This window comes from Vigna radiata, chromosome 10 (genome assembly GCF_000741045.1).
Source record: "Vigna radiata var. radiata cultivar VC1973A chromosome 10, Vradiata_ver6, whole genome shotgun sequence".
NCBI classification, from domain to species: domain Eukaryota; kingdom Viridiplantae; phylum Streptophyta; class Magnoliopsida; order Fabales; family Fabaceae; genus Vigna; species Vigna radiata.
In genome coordinates this window covers 366,747-391,887 of record NC_028360.1, presented here as the reverse complement: position 1 = coordinate 391,887, position 25,141 = coordinate 366,747, and the positions used below count along the sequence as shown (strand labels likewise).

Below are 25,141 nucleotides of genomic sequence, written 5' to 3'. Positions count from 1 at the left end.
ACAAAAGTTTATCCAAATTTATAAATAGACAACATTCATGGGATATAAGATTTCTCTAAATATTTAAACATTTATTGTCTTTGACATATTGTTGATTTAAGTGTCTCGATACTAAGTTTGATAAAAATATTCAGAAATACATGTACAAAGACATCTCGATTTAGTCCAGAAGACAATTAAAACCGTGACATTTGAAGGACACAAACATATCTGGATAGTATAAAAACTACATATTCATCACTTGGTATTTATGATTTTTATTTGTATATTTAAAAACAATAAGTTTTAATCAAATAATTTAAAATTTTTTAGAATTTAATTTTTATTTTATTTTAGAAATTAAAATTAATTTCCAAAAGATAGATTATTTTTTTAAATTTGTATCTTTTGATGTAACTTATATAAATGTGTCTTAAAAAGACTAAATTTTTTTAACACTTATTATGCAATTTTATTTAGATTATACTTTCAAGATTATTTTTTTTATTCGAACTTATCTTTTAAAGAAATGTTATTAGTTATTTAAAATTATAAAAAATATAAATTAATCATAGATATATATCCATGAACACCACAAATGATAAAAAAAAAAAAAGAAGAAACCCACTGATAAATAGTACCCGTAGGAATTGTATCCACTTTGATATCTCATCATTTCTAAATTTGGCTTCATTATAATCTTATCATAAATAAGCACGTAAATGAAGAAATAAGAAGGCATATAAATTATATATTCTTGGATTTAGAACAATGGGAATATTATGAGTGTACTAAAGTTAACAAATTATTAATTCACAAGAGTGGTTCTATGAGTTAGTGGTGGATGGTAGGGACCACTGAAATAGAGCATGTGAAATAGAAGCAATTTAAAATACAAACAAAGACGACTTTTCAAAATGTTTGAAAATAAAATTCCATCTGTCTGACATAATAAGGAAAGATAGCAGAGGTGTAGTAGATAACACCTAACAGAGTGTATATGCACATTATCAACAATGTCTTTTAGTGTAATTTCTGAAGGTTAATTATATGCACGTCACTTTCATAAATGGAAAAGATTATGGAAATGGACAATGTCCTTTCGTCTTTTCTTCTCCTTTCATTCTTACTTGTTTAACTCATTAAAGAATACCATACAAAAAGAAAAAGGGTAACAAAGCCCCCACAAATTAAGAAATCAAAGGTAAAAGGAATTGGTTTAACTCTACATCTCTTAAACTATATATATATATATATATATATATATATATATATATATATATATATATATATATATATATATATATATTATTCCCCTTTCAAACAAGTCATGTATTGTGCAAATTTTTTATTTTTATTTTTCATTGCTTTGATGATTCATTAAATGTTGAACAATGTAGTGAGGTGTCATAAAATATATTATACATAATTTTTTAAAGGTTTAATTAATTTGGAAGTTTCTATTTTTCAGATTTGTATTAATTGGATCTTCGTATTTTAAAAGTACTCAACTGGGTCTCTAATTTAGTGAAACTGAGTCAATAATGTCTTTGTCGTTAATTGTTGTGGACGGCATTAACTTTCTTGTTTGATGGCATATTGAGATATCCTATAATAACCATGTGGCACATTATGTTCTTATTACGTGGATATTTATATGATTTTAAATTTTAAAATATTGTAAATTTAATAAAAGAATAATTTAAAAATGATTTTAATCAAAAGACAGTTTTATTTAGGGAAAAAGTTAAAGATTAGTAGTTTGATTTTTGAGTGCGGGCCAAATTGGAGAAATATGGGAAACCACAACAACCAAGCCTCAAAAAACCACAACAATGCCATCCTTTATCGCCGCCAGTGCCTCGCACCACCACCATGCACACGCCACCGCAAGGCCGCCACCACCACTGTTGTGCTGCAAAGCCCTTTTCAGGCCACTGTCGCCGTAAGAATTGCACCATTCAACGCGAGAACCTACAACCACTGTACCAGAAACCTATTCGAAACCCCCAATGAAGCAAATTGCGTCTCCGCCATTCTCTAATCACCTATACCCGAAACCTACATCACCACCATGAATCTTCATCTTCTCCAACAGAAGCACCATGATTCTAAACCTGAAACCCACAGAAAAATCCCAAACTGAAAGAACCCTAAAAACTTAAATCACCATCGTGACAACCTCTACATTTTCGCTCCTCGCCGCCACCCAATACTAACGCGAACCCAACCAACCATTTGAACCTTCATCTCGCCACCACAGAGCATCAGTAGCGTTGCGGAGGAGAAGTGGCAAACCCTATCGCGAAGAGAGGAAAGGGCTCGAACCCTAGCGTGACCTTCCTTGCCGCCGTCGCGCAACCTGCCTCCATCAACCTTCGTCTTTGCGCTTCTCGACCATCAACAACCCGAACCTGCAAGTAGAAACCCAGAGAAGAAACCCTCAATTTCTAAATCACTAATCCATAATTTTTAATCAGTATTTCCTAAATAAACCACGCTCATTAATCAAATCACTAATCCCTAACTTTTAATCAGTTTTCCCTAAATAAAACATTGTTTTGATTAAAATAAATTTTTTAAAACTGTAAAGAAATAAAATCCAATTCAGGCGCCCAAATGTTGCCATGTTAATAAAATTTGCTTAGTCACCAAGCCACAAACCACAATTTTTAGCACCGTCTAGCGCAATTAACAGCGAAACCCAAATTGAATAAGTTTTTTACAAAAAGAGACCTAATTGAAAACGTTTTTAATACGAGAACCTATTTGAGACTATTATGCAAAAATAAAAATGTTTGAAATGTTTAAACCTTTTTTAAAAGTTACTTTTGCATGTTGGTATTTCATTACACGTTTAAAACTCACCTTAGAGGGAAACCTCAAACACTGAACGTGACGTTAAGCCATGAAGACTCCTTCACAAAGAAGTTATCTTAGGGGCTACAATACCAAAAGCATGAGACCTGAGCCACAAAGGAAACCCACCTTGAAAGGAAACCTCTATAGCTAGAGCCATACTTTCACCGCTAAAGCCACACCTTGGGAAAGTTTATATAAATAGAGTTTCTTTTCTATTTTACGGACTTCTGGTAAACTTTAGAGAGATATTTTTAGAGAGTTTCTCATAAACTTTCCTCTGTATTTTAAGAATATTATTAGAGGTTTAAGGGATGATAAATCCTCCTTATATTGTATTCTTCTTATCTATTATGAGAAGCTAACTCTCTTAGAATGTTGAAGAAAGTTGTAATCCTTCGATATTAACTTATATTGGTATTGTTTTATCTATCAAAGTATGTTTGTATTACATGTTTTGTGAATTAGTTTATTCATTGTTGAATGAATTTATCACTCTTCTTATTTCACTAGCTTGGGATTACGTGGGAATTGAATTCAAGTTGTGGACCAACTAATTCTCCTCTTGCAGATGCTAGGAATAGATTTAAGGCTCTAGCTAGTTATAGAGTTCTTATGTTAATGCAAGTGATCCATTCAAGCAGTCATTGAGGAATCATACTAAAGTATGGTGATTTTAGGCTCTAGGTATCGAGAATGGACTCAGAGTTACATTTAAAGAGAAATCCTAGGTCATGATTAGTTTCATCTTTATAGATTATAGTTGAACCTTTACAAGAGAAGGTCAAAGTGGTGAAATCTAGCTTCAACATGCCTTTATCATCCTGAAGTCAACCCCTTTAATTCCAAAATATTTTGCAATGTGTTATTTTCACCCTAAGTTATTTTCTGATTTTTATCTCATTTTAATTTTATTTGATTAAAATTGAAAACATTAGAGCGTTTAGTCGTATAGACGATTTTGTCTTTAACAATATAATCAATAATTAAATATACCTTAACTACTTCACATCAGAAGGATAAAAATGATGTGCAGACTGAGAAGTCATTTTTATGTTGATATTGTACGATTTTCCTTTCATATTTTATAATGTGGAGGTAAAGGTATACAAACTTATACACTAGTAAGTCCATTCTAGCCTTCATTAGTTGTTGCTCCAACAATGCATCATTCAACTTATGTCATTCTTAGGAAATTACTCCTTTCTCCTGCAATGCTAATAAGAAAATGGAATTACAAAAAAAAAAAATTATCATGTATATGTAATTAGGAAATTATCAACAAATAACTTGCAAACCAGAATCCAATCGACTAACACGAAATTGTTAAGACAAAATTGTCTATAAAATTTATATGTTTAAATGCTCTCATGTTTTGAAGTTTAATCATATAATATTAAATGAGATAAGAATCTAGAAACAACTAAACCTGAAGAATAAGATAGGTAGGAAGACAAATGCTAGAAACAAGATTCTCAAATCATCCTTCAACATAGAAAAGCTTTGGAAAACACTTAGGAAAACAAATAAGTTAAAAGCTTCTAGATGCAACGCTAAACGACTTACAAGTCAAAGTGTCTAAAGAGAGTTATACTAAATGCGTCAGCTATATTGTACCCAATGGTATTCAGTTGAACTCTCTAGAAGGAAAAAGGTGTCGAGACAATGCCTTTGACAAAACCCTTTAAAAGCCTTAAACAAATATTAAAAATTTATAAGAGAAGAAACATGTTAATCACTCAAGTTCAAAAAGGCATCATCCCAAAAAGTGTTTATAATAGACTAGATGATACCATGAGCTAAACCCTTTAATTCTTCCAACGATGAAGTTCTTACTCAACGAGTGGCATCTTTAAGAAAAAACTTAAATTATAAACGCTACCTCAATGGTAGAAAATGTAAAAAACACTTGTTCTGAACAAGAATGAAATGCTTAACGTTCAAAAACAACAAAAGTGATAAGAGATAAGACATATATACTGCACACATCTACTACTTTATTTGAAATATGTCAAAAGTGGAAGTCACTGACCAAAGAAACATTCAAGGAATGTTCTCTTCATAAGAAGAAGTGTTTGAAAGAAAGTACAACCTATGTTGAACAAAGTACTGAAAAAGCATGCCTGCTTTGACAAGTTGACTTTAATGAACGAGCTTCACACGCAAGATAGAGAAGACACAAGAATCAAGGTCAAGAGCTCAGTCTAACGGATATATTTTGAAAAAGCCTTTAAATGGAACATCATTCAAAGGAAGAATCAAGTGGATAACTCAAGAGGATGATATACAACATAAATATCAATCTTACGAAAAGCGTTTAGAAGAAAAGCACAAAAAAAGCTCAAGCAAAAGAGAATATCTGAGAAGAGAAAAAAAGAAAAGTCAAGCAATACTCTTGAGCTTCATTGTAATATTTGCTTACTATTGTAAGAAAAGAGAAAAAGAGAAAAGAGAGAAACACTCAACGATTCTTTGGACTATATTGTATTATAGACATATCCTCTCTACGAAAGTAATAGTCTAAACGAATTGTAAGCAATCATTGATTTCAATTCTGAGGAGAATTAAAACACTTATTGAAACTCTAAGGAGTTAAGGAAATCTAGGCAATGCATCAGAGGATACCAGGATTGTCTAGTACTAGGAGTTGTGCGAATACTAAACTAGTCTAAGGTAACATAAGGTTATTCGCTGACTAGAGATACCAGGAGTGATGAAGAATACTGCACAACCAGGAGTGAGTGAAACTCAACTAGATAGCGTATCATTGGATACCAAGAGTGGTGAGAATATTCAGTTGTAATCTTATTGAAGATTATAGTGGAACCCTCTATGGATAAAGCAGAATGGAGGTAGCTCAGTTGGAGTGAACCAGTATAAAAATATTTGTGTATTTATTATTTACTTTTGCCTAAACACTTCTCTTATAAAACCTACAGTTGCACTTTACTTTTACATACAAGAAACTTCCCATACTAAATGATTAACGAAGGAAGTTCTTACAAATATTATAGTGTATATTCTGAATAGCACGTAAAAGAAGTTATCGTTCATAATCACTTGTAAAATTAAGCGTTTAACAATTACTTGATAAATCTCATATTCAACGAATGTACTATATCAAAGGGGTTGCGAAATTTTTTGCATTAACACTATTTAACTCCCCCTTCCCCATTTTCTAGTGTTTTTTAGGTACTTCAAAAACTTCATTCAATCATGCTCATTAATTTGGTACTTTAGACAAGGTAGAAATGAGAAAGTAAAGCATATAAAGGTGAAGAAACCATTAACCCCATTGCCTTAAGGTTTTAGTTAGAGAGTGGTGTCAATCCATTATATGGTTGGGCTTAGGTCTCGTTCGTGTTGTATCTCTCTAGTGAACCCTCTTCCTTGATAAACCTAGAAAATGGTATCAGAGCCAGGTTAGGCTTAGATGGGTACAATGATCTCTATATCGAAAGTCTTCCTATTAAGGCTTTCAGGTAAGTGTGTCCCGTTAAGATGAACAACAGTATGAAAAAGGATACTCATGGTTGGGAATGCTTCCATTGGAGGAGAATGCTTCTGCGGGAGGGAGAGTGTACCAATGTGGAAGGAACTCGCCCTTGAAGTGGGAGATTGTTAGAATTTCAAGTGTGAGTCTAGGTCTCACATTGGATAGAAATAAGAAAATAGAGCACCATATCACTAGTGCAACAAAAGGATATTGCCTCAGTTGTTTTAGCTTTATGACAGCGGTTGTAAAACCGATGTATATTTAGGCGAGGTAAAAAGTTGAGACTTTTGGCCTCGATTCAAAAACTGAAGCATAAAGGTTACGATTTTGCCTCAGTTCAAAAAATCGGAAGCTGTAAAGAAAAAAAAAATGGTTTATTGCCTCGATTGGATCCAAAACCGAGGCAATAGACTATTTTTCCCTTGGTTTTTACCAAAACCGTTGTCTAAAGTATGACTTTTTTAAAAAAAAAAAATTGATCATTTTTGTAACCATTCCATATCACATAAGCCATAATACATAATCCCATAAACACAGAAACAAACACAGAAACATACCTGCACACAGAACACTATAAAAAAGCATTGTTTTCTATGTATTAGGAAAACAAAAAACATGAAACGCTATTCAGAAAACACTGCACACAAAATGTTGTCCAACGAACAACCAAACAAAAACATTGAAGACCTAAAACGAAACTAACCTTGAAGGTGAGTTTGGGGTTGAATCGAAACAAAATGAACATCACAAAGTGTTTATTCGAAGAGCACCTATGCACAAAATCAATAAGTCAAAATGAAATAAAATCATTCCTAAGCACTTAATCAACGAAAAATGAAAGAAAAATTGGAAGATTGTTGAAGATGGTGGTCGTGAAATCGAAGATGAGAGAGAGTAGGGGCGTAGAAGATGACTTCTGTCTAAAAAAGCGCCTGTTCGCGAAATTTAAACCTAAATGCATGTTATTATCTCGATTGTTTTTTCAACAACCTCGGTTCTATAAAGAACCGTTGCTTAAAGCCTTTCAATTTTTTTTCAATTATTTTATGTCTCAGTTCTCTAAACAACCGAGGTCGTAGATTCCTTTAGACCTCGGTCCCTTTTGAACTGAAACATATATGTTTGCGATAATTACAAAAATGTTGCCGTGTCATTTTATGCTTCGGTAGCAACGAAACCGATGTCAAATGGGCGAGTTAAAATCCTTATTTTTTACTAGTGTATAAAGATTAAGACTCATTAACCCATTACCTTAAAGTTTTTGGTAGAGAATGATTTCAATCTCTTATGTGGTTGGGCTCAAGTTTCATTGGTGTTGTATCTCCTCAATGAACCCCTTTCCTTAATAATCTAACAAAAGAGTTATATCTTTATACTTTTTATTAACATACTATCATGTCAAGAAAGTTTTGAAGTCTCTAGTATTAATTTATGCAATATTGAACGGATGTTAAAATACTTTAATATGGTTATTCTATATCTCTTCAACCTTATTTTAGGATGGAATTGTAATAGAAACATGATGTTGAGTTATGAGTTCCAAATAGCTCCTAACTTAGAGCATTTGGGCTTAATGTCTTGCTAGAACGAAGATCCACATCAACATGTATCCTTTTCTTGATAATCCAACAACTAAGAAGTATGTACCTTATTCTTAAAGTTCTTTCTGATATATCAGTATTGTATCAAGTTTTAATTATAATTTAATTACACAAAATCATTAATTATCGATGAATAAAATTTGTTGGTAATAACAAGAATTTGTCAATAATCTAAGTTTATTAATGACAAAAGAAATTGACCGTAAAATACTTGTTAATCAATTTTATTGATAAATTAAAAAAACTCATTAATAATTATCAACAATCTAAAATATATAATAAATATATAATAATAAATATTCATCAATAATTATGAAAAGTTTTGTAATATTTAAATATACACGAGACCATAATTATTTATTATTTTAAAAAGTAAAAAAGGTTAATTTTAATATTTAAAAATAGTGATATATGTATATATATCTTAAACTGAAAATCTATATACATAAATAAGAAGTTGTTATGCATTATTTTACGATTTAACAAAATATGAGAACAAAAACTGAACCTAGCAGAAGATCCTAAACATTCACATTAAGAAGAAAAAGAAAACAAAAAAGTGGTGTGAACGAAGAAGCAAAACCCTTTGTTTGCATGCTTTTTTTATGGGTTGGATAGCATAATATTGGGGTGTACGTGCATGGAAGTGGGACCAAGTTGTTAGTCAAAGTCATCACATGAAGGGCTATCTGAGATGGCAAAGAGAGGTGGTGGTCCACGATGTTACGATGGACGAAGATGCATGGGAGTGTGACCCATATATACACAATAATAGTAATAATGAATGAATGAAGCATTGTGGAAATTCCAAGCATAAGGTTCCTTTTTCCATGGTGCTTGAATTTTGAGGTTAGTTTAGTGTTGAACACGGCAGCACAAAGATGGATGCATGGGTCCAAAAGTAGGCACCGTCTATTATTGACGTGAAATTGATTGGAATCGGAGAAAGTGAAGGCAAATTGCCCTCTTCTATTTATTCACAATCTTGACCAACACACAACTTATTTTATTTTATTTCACTAGTTTTTATAGTGTTGTCAATGTCTCAGCCATTAAAATTGATTTCGTAAACAAATGTTTATTATATATAAAAATATTTATCAGTAACTTCTCCCCTTTTCAAAATTAATAAACAACATCATTTTCCTCTTCTCTTCAAGATATATATTTACGTCGTGTAGGTGTGTGTCAGTCAAATCACCATTTTTTTCAATCTATACACGTTCATTTGGACCATTAAATATATAGATTATTTTTTTAAAAAATTTAAATTTGGGTTAAAATAAGTTTATGGAAGCAATCAAAATATCTTTTTTTTATAAAATTGAATTTTTAAATAAAATTTTAGTATGTAAAGGAATTTTTGTAACAGTAACAAAAGAAATATGAGGAAAGTGACTTTATTTTCTGAAGTGGGTTTGGATCACTTGAAAACCAACCTTACAATGTAAAAGTATATAAACTTAATTAGTTAAACGATTAATAACACTAATATTAGAAAAAGAAATAGTATAAGTATAAATTTTTGTAATGTGGAAATGTCACTTTTTTAACTAATTATTTAATTCAGTTTATCATTTAAAAAAGGTTTTAGTATTATAAAATTCTGAAAATACTTTTCCATTAAAAAAAGTGGCGTTGTGGCTACTTTCTTCTCTTTCTCGGTGGATCTTATTATATTGATGGGTCATGCATGACTGACTACAAATAAATATGCGTGTTAAAAGCTGCATATTTCCCTCGTGAGCTTTTTGATTTAACACGTGCGAGAGAGAGAAAGAAAGAGATATGAAAAAGAAAAAGTTATGTAGTTGGACCATCTCTACTGACGAACCATTTCAATAGTAAGGGTGCTGCCGTGCCACGAGGCACGACCATAGAAGTAATGAAAAAGAAAAAGTTATGAATGGAAACAATGTTGCACACGTATATATCTGAATACCAAATTTTCTTCTAAAACCTCAACAATCAGCATGGTTAATCACAGATTAATTATTGATTAATATAAATGCAAAGTTGATATGGAAGCATTGGCTAGGATATATTTGAAGCGTGGAAACGAATTTATTGACTGATTAAGACTAAGCCACTCAATAGAAATCGGATTTTGAAGCGCATATGCAAGTTCATTTTTTCAACAATACACTCATTATTGAAAGCAAGACTTACTAGGACTTGGTGGAAAAAATAACTACTGTGTAAAAAATAATTTTGGTATATTAAGAGGACCTCTTATTCATAATTACGGGGCAATTAAAATGATATACACAATTATTTCATTTTGTTTTAATATCTTAATAAATATGCTACGATGATTAAAGAAATGGAGCAAAAATAAAAAATTATTAAGTATAACAAAATTCTCTGGGTCACAGTATTGTTTTGACTTTTATTGCTTCCAGTTTAATTTTGTAATATTGATAATACTTTTAGTTATAGAACTGTGTATATAACACTCAGTTTTTATAATTTAGTTACAAATTATATAGTTTGTTTTAAATATTTTTTTAACAAATAACTACGAATTATTTTTCAAATAAAGCACTTTTTATGTTGTTAACTTCTAAAATTATATAAAAGTTGTATCATCAACAACTTTTTAACATTGTATTAACGTTATATACAAGGGTTTGAAGCCATTCTTTCTTCTATAGTATTAATTAGTTCTTTTTGCCGATAAAAAATATATATATTTTAAACAATCATACCACCAAATTTAAATTTTCACTAAAAGTTTTAATTATGATAAAACTTCAAAACTAGTCATTCCGATTATGCTGAGAATTAAAATAAAATTGATCTAGAGAAATATAGTTGTATTAAAGAGAGTTAAACTGTAGTGTATATATTAATGTTCTTAGAGAAGAGTATAGTTTTTAAAATAGTTTAATTTAATTAGCTCTTAATAAACAGTAATTTACTCGAATTAACCCCCTTATTTTCCCTGTTAATTTGTCATAAACATATTTTGTGTTTAATTTTTTTTTCTCTCTTTCTATCTTTCTAATGGTATCGATCATCTTATTTTTCATTTCATTTTCTCTTCCTATATCTCCACCAATTTTAAAAAGCAATTATATTAATAAAAGGAATATTATTTCTCATTAAAAAAAATATATGTGAAAAAATTGAAACTTAATCAATAAATAAAAATCTCTTCTACATGCTTCAATTGTTAATTATGTGTAATCTTAATGATTATTATTACTTATTCACTTGCATTGACCACAGATAAATGAAGAAGACGAGAAATAGTGCAACTATTAAAAGAATTCGAAGACTTCTCTTATTATTTCTTTCTTATGTGTTATTTTCAAAGAAATTAATGTTCACCTTTAAAAAACTCTGACCGAATCTATTTCTTAAATCACACATTTTGTTTTATTATTATCATCATCACCAATAATAACATTATTTTTATACTTTACAATCTAAACCAAAGGGAATGTTCAACATATATCCAACCAAAAAGAAAAAGAAGAAGAAGAAGAATTCTTACATATTATTACATAAGAATATATGATAAGTATATGTTTTAACAATAATATCCTTTTTCTGAAAAAGTCATTGACCTTGGACACACAGAAAACATTCCATGGTTGATGCTGCTTTCATATTAGATGCAAAAGAAGTCTTATTCATTTGTATTTATATACATATATGTGCATATATTCTTTCTTTAAGGTTCTCTTGTTGCTGCTTCTGCACGACGTGAAAGTGAAGAACATGAAGAATTCTAAGAAAACGGGTGTACGGAAATACCAAAAATCAGAAAATCCACGTCTGCGATGGACACCTGAACTCCATGAATACTTTGTAGAAGTTGTGGAAGGTCTTGGTGGAAAAAACAGTGAGTTTTTCCTTCTTCAAATTGATCTAGGGTTACCTATTTCGTCTCTCTGTGTTATCATCATGTCCATTCCCAGAATTTTATTCTATTTTTTCTTTTCATTTTTTGCTTGATCCTTTGTTTAATGAACCTGATTTATACAATTTCTAGCTAGAATTTCTTTTTTCTTTAATCTCTGTTGTGTTTCTTCTAATTATTCCTATATATGTGTGAGAAGGGAGAAAAACAAACTATTGATGACAGAAAGATCTTACAAAAGATGATTTTTTTTATATATATATATATTAAGCAGTGATTCATCTCAGTTTTTTCTTCTCTTGTGACTGTGATATGTATCGAAGTTTTCTTTTTTGCTATATTTCAAGTTCAACCAGTTCCTGCTAACGATTAAGCAAATTGGATTTTGCAGAGGCAACTCCAAAGAGCATTCTGCAGATGATGCATGTGAAAGGACTAAGAATCTCTCACATTAAAAGCCATCTTCAGGTATATGTATATATAGTTATCCCATGTGGTCCAATAAATATTCTTATACATAGTTATATATTTTCATAAAATACCTGTCAGTAGCTTTATGTATTTTTCTTTAACAAGTGAAATTAAGCCTTTGATTTTGTGGTTTGGGGAATGATGGGGTGGGTTATAACTGACAAAACCCCAAGATTTGAAGCATATATATATAACAATGTTTTACCTAATGTGGCAATTTTCTTGGTTAATTCTTCTTCCTCAGTGGGAAAAATTCCTAATCTCTTGTCTCTACTCAAAACCAATAAAATTAAGGATGAGACAAAAAAAAATAAGGTCTAGGGTATTTTTTGTTTCGTACCAACAATAATTGATGAAGCAACAAAAAGGAAAGAAAAAAAAAACTGTAGTTTGTAGAAAGCAAGATTTGTCACAATAGGTAGATATATATTGCACTTCGTTCATTCATGATTACATTCCATTGCTTTTCAGCTGACGACAAAGTTAATGAAGAGCCATATATAAACCCCATTAATATTCTCACTTCTTTTTGCAGTTACTTTACTTGTTCTTTTCTTGTTACTTATGTTTTTTCTTTCAATTACGTGGTACAGAACAAAAGGAAATGATCAATAATATCTTATTTGTTTTCATATCAGTTAACCTTAGGTTATATTTGTACGACTTTTCATATCAAAAGAATGAACAACATTTGCTTTAGTGTTAAAAAATGTATTTTGTGCACGCGTAGCTTGTAAAAATAACAATAATTTATCTAGGTTAGGTACATGTGCATATGCAACACGAATATATAAATATATGTGTGTATGTATATATATATAAGTTTTGAAGACGTGAAACTCTTTTTCTCTTCTTCTGTCTTTAGCAAAATCTGTGAAAACAAGTTTTGTTGCATTGTGGATAGCTAGCTTGCTTTTTGAGATGCCAAAAGCGAATATCTGTGTAAGCTTTAAAGAAAAGGAAACACTTTTTTTTTTCCTTTATTAGGCTTGAAAATTTGTTCTACACCTATCTCCAGTTTCAATGTACTATATACTAGGCTATAGCATATTATATTGGCATTTATAACCATGCGTTCCAATGTGATTAATAAAATTGAGTACAAAGTATGAGAAGTAAAGAAGGGGAATAAGTTGATATAGATTTTGATTGACTCTAGAATGACTTTTGAAAGGGTTTTTAAAAATATTAGAAAATGAGTTTTAAGCCTAACTCAATCCCGAAAAACCGACGTCTCACAAAACAAGATAAGGTTTGCACCTCATTTATATATTATAATTTGACTTTATGTCTAGTCGATGTGAGACTTCCAACAAAAAATATTCTATATAATTCATAGAATTTTAAAAGCACTTCTAAGTCACACCACTAATTTCAGCCCAAACATATTATATCCTTTGTAATAGAGAACAAAAGGATCGTATTTTAATTTCAGCCCAAACATATTATATCCTTTGTAAAAGAGAACAAAATGATCGTATTTTAAGTACTGTGATCTTTAATATAAAACATTAATTTATTTTATCAATAATTAACTTTGTTAAGTAATTTAATTGATTACTTTTTGTCATTTCTGTTTTGCACTATTTTTTTATATCTATAATCTTTAAATTTAACCCTTCACTTAAAGAATCTCAACCTAATTCTACACATGTTACATATATTTAGCTTACGTATCAAATTAAAACCTTCACATTATTGCGGCTATACCAATTCTCTTTTTCCTTTGGTTCTTTTAAATGCAATATGTGGTCGTAATAGTTTTGGAAACTAAAGACATAATATTTATGTTTAGATATAGAATTTGATTATACTAAAATATAAAAGAAAATAATTTATTGTTAAATATATTTTTTTTATTCTAAGAGAAATTTGGGTTTTAGATGTACAGGAACCTGAAGGGACATACGATTCTCTCATCAATGCATCAGGAAATGGAAGGGAATGAAGATGGTAAAGATCTTCTAATGTGCTCCAATTGTTCGTCCCAAAGGTAATAATTCATGCAAATCATTTCAACCTATTGAAAATATATTCTTATACTATTGAAGTACCTTTATTTTAGAATATGAATTTTCTTTTATAACAACGTTATATACTATTTTGGTGAATCAATGCAGTGGTTAAATATAATTCTACCCTAATTAACACTTATTGAAAATATATTCTTATACTATTGAAGTACCTTTATTTTAGAATATGAATTTTCTTTTATAACAACGTTATATACTACATTTACCAAAATTTCATAATTGATTTCTATTATGAATGAAAACCCTTTGATCTGGTAACATTGGCAATACTGCAAACATAGTAAATAGTTCAACGAACATGAAAAAAACTGAGAGGAAAAAAAAAATCAAATACAGTTCCATCTATTTCTTTCTTAACACACACACACACACATATATATATATATATATATATATATATATATATATATATATATATATAATCTTAATTTAAACTAATATATGTAATTTCTTTTTTATGAATATGAATATTTATTATTTGGATTGAAGTATTCAATTATATTTGAAACTGTTAAGATCTTCTTGGGTCTATAAAAAAGAAAGTGTTAAAAAACGGTCACCCACACAACCTCTTCAATCTATTTTCTTTAATTTTCATTAAACTTGATAATTTTAAATAGGTAAAAATTGAGTCTGAATTAAGTACAAATAATAAAAACTGAAAATAAAATATTAACCCACTTAAAAATAAAATATGCTTATTCTATTAAAATAGATAAACAGAAAATCATAATTATCATCTTTATTTTATCTCTATCAAATGAAATTAAATATTATTAAGCCCAAAAGTAATAAAATAAGATTTAAACAAAATTATTAATAAAACTTCAAAATTTAAGTTTTTGCCAATAGGCATAACTCTTGAATATTGTTTCAGCTGTTGTAGTTTTCAAACAAATACTTATATTTAACTTCGATTACGTGATTTTAACGTCAAATAAGAAATCTATTTATTTAATATTATATATAAGTATTTTCTTCTTTTATTTGTTGTTTTTTCTTTTGTATGTATTCTCATCGTTAAAAGATAGTTTACTTTTATAAAATTTAGGGACCACAAAGGGTGACCCATAAGAATTCGGCATGAAATACATTTATGATTTTATATTGGTGCTGTATCACCCAATGTAATTGTGAATTCTTTTACATATTTTTTTTTCTTCTATTGTTCAGATCACAAGAAACAAAATTTAGGGCATCAAAATATGATATGGGAATTGTGACTCAAGAAATTCGCCCGTCAGAAAATAAAGGACTTTCACAAACCAGTGAAACAGATTACGATCTAAATCAGGTAGTGTTTTTATCCACTATTTAATTTTATATAGCCCTTTCCTTACTTTTAGAAATTCAAACTTTTCGAGCTTTAACTATTCTTTAGAAACCTTAAGGCTGTTTGATTTGTGAAGAATATTCTTCTATTTCTTGATTGTGTATATAAAAAACATCAAGCTACTTTTTATTTTCATTGTTTTTCACTAAGATGTTGAAAAATATAGTGCTAGTTGTAACACTCCAAAACTAGATATAAATATATATACATTACAAAAAAGAAGACCTTATGCATGTATGTTTGTATATAGAAGATACTAGGAAAACTATTGGCTTACTGTATTATCGTCAGCTCATGTTAAAACATATAGTACAATTACAACATTAATAATGGATAATGTAAGGATTGTAATAAATGTTTTTTTATTGATCTTAAAAGAGTAACCAGCGTACAATATATAGAATGTTCATAACCATAATTAAGGAAAGAATATATCAATTATTTAAGACAGAATCAATGATGCAGAAACTAAATAAGGTAAACTATAATCAAATATATTATTTCCTATCATCCCCTCAAGCAACGCGTGGGATTTGGTCCAACGTGAAGCTTGGCTCTGAAGAACTGGAACAATGGTCGAGGCAGACTTTTAGTGAATATGTCTGCTAGCTGGAGATCAGAAGGAATGAATTGAGTGATGAGTTTGTGAGATAGAACAAGCTCTATAGCACCCTTGTTGTCACAAAGAAGAGTTGGCGCTTGATGGGAAATATGCAGATCATGTAGAAGATGAGTAAGCCATATTAGTTCAGCTGCTGCATTAGCCATGACTCTATATTCTGATTCACAACTTGATCGAGCTACAGTTGGTTGTTTCTTAGCACTCCATGAGACGAGATTACCGCCTAAGAAGATGGAATAACCATAGGTAGATCGCCTAGTCTCAATACATCGAGCCCAATCAGCATCCGAGTATCCAAGAACATTAAGGGAAGCTCCACGGGTGAAGGATAGGCCATAGGACATGGTGCCCTTGACATATCGAAGGATGTGTTTAACTGCTTGAAAGTGATCAGTTGTTGGAGCTTGAAGAAATTGACTAACCAAATTTACCGCGTACGACAAGTCAGGACGAGTTATAGTGAGATACTGTAGTGCACCAACGAGAGAGCGATATTGAGTGGGATCAGAGAATGGATCTCCTGTGGTTGTCAATTGAATATGAGGTTGGAGAGGTGTGGCTGTCGGTTTTGCATCCAACATCTGGGCCCGAGATAAAATGTCTTGAGCGTATTTGGTCTGGCTAAGAAAGACACCATCGGTAGTGTAGTGAACCTCAAGACCAAGAAAGTAATTTAGATGGCCTAAATCCTTGATAGCAAACTCAGTTTTGAACCTTGCCAAAAGTTTTTGAAGTAAAGAATTATTATTCCCTGTCAAAATTATGTCATCAACATAAACAAGTATATATAGAGTGGTAGCAGTGTTGTGGTAGACAAATAAAGATGGATCTGCCTTGCTTCCGAGGAACCCAAGACTGAGCAAAAACGAGCTGAATCGTTGAAACCATGCAAGAGGGGCCTGTTTCTGGCCATAAAGAGCTTTCCGAAGTCGACAAACATGATTTGGGTATCGAGGATCAACGAACCCATGAGGTTGTTCCATATAGATAGGATGTGTCAGGTGCCCATTCAAGAATGCATTGTTGACATCCAATTGATGAAGAGGCCAATTATTCATTACTGCTAGAGTGAGAATGACACGAACAGTGGCAGCTTTAACAACAGGACTGAAGGTGTGATCATAGTCAAGACCAGGTGTTTGAGTGAAGCCTTGTGCAACCAACCATGCTTTTAATTTGTCAATTGACCCATCTGAAAGATATTTGGTGCGAAACACCCATTTGGATCCTACAATGTTGATGTTGGATGGACGTGGGACAAGATCCCAAGTATTGTTGGATTGTAGGGCCAAGAGCTCTGTATGCATAGCATCCAACCAACCAGGATGTTTGGCAGCGGATTTGAATCCTTTGGGTGTAGAAGTGGTGAGCAAAGCATAAAGCAGATAAGATGGTTGGTAGGTGGTAATGTCAGCAAAATGAATAGGCCTAAAAATATCTGATTTGGCGCGTGTGACCATAGGATGAGTAGACTGGACACTACGGTGTATTTGTGGTTGAGTAGGAGGCATGGAAACAACAGTTGAAGGAGTATCTTCAGCAGGACATAGACCACAAGGTATGGTTGGTGATGCACAGTTTCCTTGGATAGTGGCAAAGAAGAAGCTGGTGCAGAAGCTGGAGCAAGAATTTCAGGTGTTGAGGCTGGTTCAGCAAATGAAGAAAAACCCAATCCGGAAATTGGAGATATAGTTCCTGTTTTTGAACACGAAAAATAAAGTTCATCAAACTTGGCATGTCTTGTTACGTATAACCGGAAGGTTGAAGGATCCAAACATTGAAATCCTTTATGGTTGCTGCTGTATCCAAGAAAAATACAAGGTGCACTGCGAGGAGACAATTTGTTAGTGACATAGTCAATTATATAGTCAAATATAATCAAATATATTATTTCCTCTAAGATAAACTAATGCTTAATTTAAACATTATAATTCAATTTATATGTGAATAATTCAAAGTAATAATTTCATAAATTACACAATACAAAACTCCAGGTACATCAAAATTGATGGCTTCCACTACTAAGTTCAAATTTAGAGATACTAACACTTTCCACCAATTTAATATGTTTGACACTTTAGTTATTCAAGTTTAGATTTTAATGCGACAACTTCGTAGTAATTTCTATACTTCTAGTTGAGCATCAAGTTTATGTACAACACATCCATGGATTCTTAATTATTACTCAATGTCTATATAACTTAGGTTATCAGAATTTAAACTATCTTTATACTTACACAAGATCTTAGCATATCAATAGCATATTTTAGCACTTCAACTCATCAATGAGTCTTTTAAAAATAAAATGATAATAAAAGTTTTAAACTCAAACAAATAATACTTTAACATATCCTAATAGTATTATCTCAACGGATTTATGTGATTAAGATTAAGTTTATATTAATGAATTTGTAACTTTAGTAGACAAATTCAAATCCAGTCATAGCTGAGTTCTAATTAAACAGTTGTTTGACGTTCCGTTTAAAAGAAAATAAAAAAACTGACAAAATACCAAAAAAAAAAATCATTTAAGAAAAAAAATATAACGAATAAGAATGAAATTTACCTCGGCACCAATTTGAGGATGGTTTCATTTTAAGGATGGTTTCATTTTAGGAAATAAAAACATTTTCTCAAATTATATCTTTACATAATACTTATATGTAAAAAAAGAAGCAACTTATATTTAAGCTTATATATAACATGTAATTTTGATTTTTTTAACTAGTCCTCCAAAGTTTACACTTTTATTCCTTCCCAATTTAGTTTGATGATAAGTTTAATGAAATAATTAATATTATTATTATTATTATTATTATTATTATTATTATCAAACTACTAATAAACTAAATGGAATTTTAATTTATATAGAGTAATAAAGTTTCGCATCACCATTGAAATAAAATCAATTATACTATTTTGCAGGAACCCGAATCTTGTGCATACATACATAGTGAGACATCAAATGAAGAAAATAGTAGAAGAATGAAATATCTTGATTTCACATTCTCTTTTAGCTCTCAACTAATTCCAACCATGCATGGTAATCAAGAGAGGATGCATTTTTCTTCAGCAAATGCAGCAGATAATCATGCCATTGATTCTAATTCTGTACAATCTCGTGGGAGCAACAACTACATAAATTTAGACCTAGCAATATGAACATGGATCATATCTGTAACCAACCACGCATTGTTTTTCGTAGGTTTAGGTTTTTGGCAAAGATTGTAAAAGTTAATGAATTATTGTATAATCTATAATAATTAAAGAAAAGTTTAAGCAGTCTTCTATTTAATTTAAGTCGCTTAATTTATATTGCTTTTACAGAGTCGCATCTTTTAAATTTATATGCGTTTTTTATAACATTAGGGAATTTACATGAAGCAATTTCTATGTTGTTTCCTTTGTGTGTGTGTGTGAAGAATATAGGAAGAGGGAACAAGATTAATTTTTTAACGATCCTAATTTCTTTCCCTAATTTATCAGGCATCCTGCTAAAATAAAATAGTGGAAGAGTTCTAATAAGCCAAATTTATTAAACATATTCTACCCCGAAAAGATAAATGTCTTCTTTCCACCTTTTCAATTTCTTCTAAATTTTTGTCATTATTGTTTTCCAAATTTTCTTGGTTTTCTCCCAATTTGTGTTCCTAGATAGGTAAATGGTATCACCATAGTGTTACAGTACAGCATTACTGAAAATTCTTCACAAAATTGTGTCCTAACTTGATTTTATCAAAGTTAACATCGAGCTTAGATCCTAGTTCAAATCACTTTATAATAATACTAAAGTTTTTTGAACTTTTGCTTCACATAGGAACGTGTTTTTCTTAAATAATGAGAATCATGCTGAGAGGAAAAATAGAGAAGCAAAGAATGATATGTGTATTATCTTAATTCTGCATAATGCAAATACAAATATTTATACATCAAGATTATAACAGAATTAATTATAATTCTATCTAATTTATCAGTTATATACACATAATAATAACAAACATAAATAATAACAAACAAGATCTTAAAACGTAACAAGATATCTAATGTTAAATCAAATATTAAATCCTAACAGTTTTCAACAAAATGAAGCACTACAAAAAATAAAAATTTAGTGCATTAGCTTTCACAATGCAGGGTTGGTCTTAAATGAGATGCTAGCAGTGTTGATGTTTGTAACGTCTTAATGTGTTAGTATCGGTCTAATAATAAAATCAAATTTAACTTTTATTTATAAAAGGTTAGTGTCTATCATATCATACCAATGTTAAATAATCTGGTTACCCAAAAGCAGTTGGTGGCTGGTGGCTAGTGTGAAAATGAATTTTATGTTTAACAAAAAGGTGATTTGATTATGTGTTCTTAGATTGTTAAATTGTAATGGATTTCTGATTTAAAGGTGTTTTTTTTTTTCTTTTTGTATTTAGATTAATTTGCTAGTATAGTTGGGTGACGATTTTGGTGTTGAGTTCAGGTATTGTGTTGTAAGTGTTGTAAAGTAGTGAGACAGGGAGGTGTTGTAGGGGATTTGGTGGGAGGAAGAGGAAGTGTAGGTGGATTCGTAGACGAGCCAGGTGAGGGAGGAATCAAGGTCAAGCAGGAGCATGACATGCTATAGTAGGTTTCTGAGTAAGAGGGAAGTGCGTAGATTTGGGTGGATAGGTCTTTTGAGATTAGGGCTACCAAGGGGATTTGGAGTGTGGGTTTTAGAGATAAGAGGGAGATCGACAAGAATGAGAACATGTTGCAAAGAGACATAAGATACATTTTCGAAGGTTTTGGGAAGGAGATGAAGTATAAATTACCTTTTTTCACTATCATAAAAATGAGTTTCGTTATTTTTTGACCATTGACGCCAGTTTAAATTTTGACATCTTAGTTAGAGACACCAATTTGACATCAAAGTAACAAAGCAACATTGAATGACATTGATCCTAAGCAAACCGACTTCCATTGACGACAAATAAAAGCGAAACTGACATCTTAGGGTGCTTAGTGATAGGATTTGCACCTCGAAGTGCGAGTTTCTGCAAATGCTTTAGCATTGAGCAACAATGGGACACTGTTTAACGCATCTTTGTACTGAAAATGGAGAGAAAATGACAACGAATATGGTATTTATCGATGTCAATTAGTACACTAATAGACGTCAATTGTAGCATTATTTTTTTGAAAAAAAAAGTTTATTTGTTTTTAATATTTTACTAAACTTGAAAAATAGAAAACCAACACAATTTTTATATTAAATGTTTCTTGCACATTGTCAAGATTAAAAGTACGAACAAATCAAAACTAAGACTAAAACTAAAGCTATCAAAACAAAAAGTATTAAAACTAAACAAGTTAACGTCTCCAATAAAAATACAATTGTTTCCATCGCTCCAAAACATACGCTGCCCACTACTATCGTATATTTTCTTCATTGTGTCCTCTATTATAAGTGATCAATTCTTGAAGCGTTGCAAAAATTACACAACTTTATTATGTTTGCATATTAACGTTTAAAGTTTAATGTGATTTGTAATATGTGAAAGGTATATATTATAACCTTAGTCCAATTGTAACACCCGATTTATGGGTGTTAGGGAAAACATAACAAGTTCAAAATTTTAAAACCAAATGAAAGCAAACTTATTTCTAATACCTTATGATAAAAACTAGGTTTAATTGTTTTCTTTGTCTTTAGTTTTGCTGTAGTATGTCAAGTTAGTCTTACCTTTTAAAAAAGTTTGCATCAACACTTGGTAACATTTGCTTCAATCGAGTTCCTTTCCTTAAATAGAAACAAACGGAGTTAAGTGTTTAATGATATGGAAAAAGACAATACTAACGTATTATTTTGTGGGAATATAGTTTGTGACATGTGAGTTAGAGGTTGATGTGAAAAGTAAATAATGGCATAATAGAATTGGGGAAAAATTAAACATTAGTAAAATTACGGGTTTTCTAAATGAGAGGAAATTATGGCATTTGTGATTGAGTGTTGTTGAGTTGGTGATCACACATTTCTTCATCTACATTATGAACACAGAATCACACATAATTGGCAGTTTCGTTCACATAACCGCATTTGGGGATTTCGATGCGCATTTGGCAATGTTGGTGTTGGTAGGGTATTTCGAAAAGCGAAGTTCGTTCCATTCGAAGGTACGTTTATGGTACCTTTCATTCTGTTTATGGTTGCTTTCATTATGGTCCCCCACAAAGTTTGATTTATGTTTGGTTTGTTTCTTTATATTCCCCCATTATGTCTATTGTTCCTTTGTTTGTGGTGCCCCATTTTCGCTGCGGTCCCCCATGATGTTGTGTGAAATTATTTGTTTATGTTGTGTACACTAATGCAATGAAGGGATATTGCCTCGGTTGTTTTGGGTTTATAACAACGATTCTACAACCGAGGTATATTCAGGTGAGGTAAAAAGTTAGGACTTTTTGCCTCGGTTAAAAAAACTTGAAGCAGTAAACCGAATAAAAAAAATAAAAAATTGGGTATATTGGCTCTGTTCTAGTTTGAACTGAGGTCGTAGACCCTTAAATTAATTAATTAAAGGATCTATTGCCTCGGTTGGATCCAAAGTCGAGGTAATAGATCCTTTTTTGCCTCAGTTTTTACCAGAATCGCGGTCTAAAGTATATTTTTCTTAAAAAAAAATTATAGCTTTTGTATCACATAAGCCATATGAAAAAAATACCAGAAACACAAACAAACACAGAAAACATTGTTTTCTATTTATTGGGAATTCTTTTTTTGTTTTTTCTCATACTTTAAAAAAAATATTTAAAATAGTTACATTTTTAATTTTGAGCTGAAAATTTTTGTGAGAGGATTTCATGATTTTTTGGTTCTTCATACAAATTTTCATTTCATTTAGAGTTCGTTTGAGCATACTCTCAGTTTTACATATACCCATGTTTTGATGTGTATAGTGTATGCAGAACAATCAACAAAACGAAAACTTGAAAAACCTAAAATGAAACTAATCGTAAAGGTGAGTTTGGGGCTAAAACGAAACGAAATGAACATCCTAAAGCCTTCATTCGAAGAGCTGAAGAACACCTGCGCACAAAATCAATTGGTCAAAATGAAAGAAAATCATACCTAAACACTTAATTAACGTAAAATGAAAGAAAAAATACAAGAAAAGTTGAAGAGGATGGCTACGAAAATGGAAGAACAAAGAGCAGGGACGAACACCACAAACAGAAAAGCTTTTATTTGAAATGCCTCTGTTCGCAAAATTTAACCCTAAACAGATGTTATTACCTCGGTTATTTTTTTAACCGAGGCAATACGGGTTTATGACCTCGGTTCTATAAAGAATCGCTGCCTAAACCTTCTCAAAAAAATAAAAATAAAAAATCTCAATTATTTTATGGCTCGGTTCTCTAAACAACTGAGGTCGTAGACTTTTGCAAAAAAAATTACAAAAATGCCGCCGGGCCAATTTTAGGCATCGGTTCTTTTTAAACCGAGGCATATACCTTTCCAAAACATTACAAAAATTCCATCGTGTCAGTGTTAGGCATTCTTTTTTAACCGAGGCATATACTTTTGCAAAAAATTACAAAAATGACACCGTGCCATTTTTTGCTTCAGTCCCCATATTGTTTTAGTTGTTTATTGTCTGTTTATGTTGTGTTTATGGTTCCCCATAGTACTAAGGATTATATTTTCTTTGTACTATAGGTAACATTTCGGGTAACCATAGATTAACATAACATTTAAGCATAGATTAATGTAGTATTTTGTGTACTTTATAATCATAGTGAAAACAATAGTTTTATGTTACATAGGTAAAGTTAATGTAGTATGACAAACTTTTATATTAGTTGAGATGGCTAACTCAGATATCAAAGTGGTTTTTCACCATGAGGATAAATTTTTGAATAATGGGTCATTCAAATACGAGTATGGACAAACCACTACTTTATAAATTGACCTAGACAAATGGAGCTACTTTGAAATTTTGTCCATTATGAAGGAGATGGGTTATAGGAATGTTAAGGAGTTGTGGTATTCATTGGGTGGTGGTTCTATGTTAGAAGGAAGGTTGGAACTATTATCTAATGACAAAGGTGCATGTCATTGGTCAATATTGCCATGTTGAATGGTCAAGCTCACCTCTATGTTGTACACATGGTGTTAGATCCTTAATATCTTCATATGTTGGAATATTTTGATGAACCCAAAGTTAAGAGACATAGTGGTAAATGTTAACGGATTGGCAAGCGTACCAAATCGTATCAAGTAATAATAAATGGTAAGTCCAAGTATCGTTTTCCCAAGAGACTCGAAAGGCCTTATCGTTTGTGTGAATTAAGATCGTAAGACTTGAAAATAAAAATTAATTAATTTGGTGTAAGAGCAAAATATAAACATGCAAGAGAAATCGATTCAATTGACGAGAAGAAAACAATGGATGAATGGAGTTGTTGGGGGTTTACAATTTCATCTTATCCGCTCTCTCTTATTTACTCCTCTTGAATTATTTGCTTGATTGATTAACTGTCATGCAACTTTCTTAGCCTACCCTTAACCCGATCCCTCGGTGAAAAGAGCCTATTACTAATTATTGGCTTGCTATCCCTAGCCTCCCCTAGCAATTAATAAAGCATTATAGAGCATAAGTTAAAAGCAATTCATCGTCCTACCCCTATCCCTAGGTGGTATTGCTTAATCAAGGAATTACTCACTAGTTCATGACATTACTGTATGTCCCCGTATCAATAAAGACAAACAATAGTTATCGAATGAGTTAAACGATAAAAGCATTAAGCACAGATGAGAACCCAACAATTAACAATCAAAGCATATGGAAACCATATAAATAAACAAGAGTTTCAATAAAAGAGAGTATCAAAAGATTACATTGTTTCCCCCA

General features: G+C 31.0%; 1 protein-coding gene across 1 annotated transcript; it reads left to right on the top strand.

Annotated features, from left to right (window-relative positions):
* Nucleotides 1–11,526: 11,526 nt before the first annotated feature.
* LOC106774647 (putative Myb family transcription factor At1g14600) lies at nt 11,527–19,540 on the top strand. Its single transcript, XM_014661691.2, has 5 exons — nt 11,527–11,785; nt 12,195–12,271; nt 14,158–14,267; nt 15,481–15,601; nt 19,188–19,540. The coding sequence occupies exons 1-5, from the start codon at nt 11,596–11,598 to the stop codon at nt 19,422–19,424; spliced, it is 735 nt and encodes a 244-aa protein (XP_014517177.1). The 5' UTR covers nt 11,527–11,595; the 3' UTR covers nt 19,425–19,540.
* The last annotated feature ends 5,601 nt before the right edge of the window (nt 19,541–25,141 follow it).

Bases quoted from the DNA above. Each gene is read 5' to 3' on its own strand.
- LOC106774647 (XM_014661691.2), top strand. From the start codon at position 11,596: ATGTGCATATATTCTTTCTTTAAGGTTCTCTTGTTGCTGCTTCTGCAC. The intron at 14,268-15,480 runs GTAATAATTCAT...TCTATTGTTCAG, and splicing joins TCCAATTGTTCGTCCCAAAG to ATCACAAGAAACAAAATTTA. The intron at 15,602-19,187 runs GTAGTGTTTTTA...ACTATTTTGCAG, and splicing joins CAGATTACGATCTAAATCAG to GAACCCGAATCTTGTGCATA.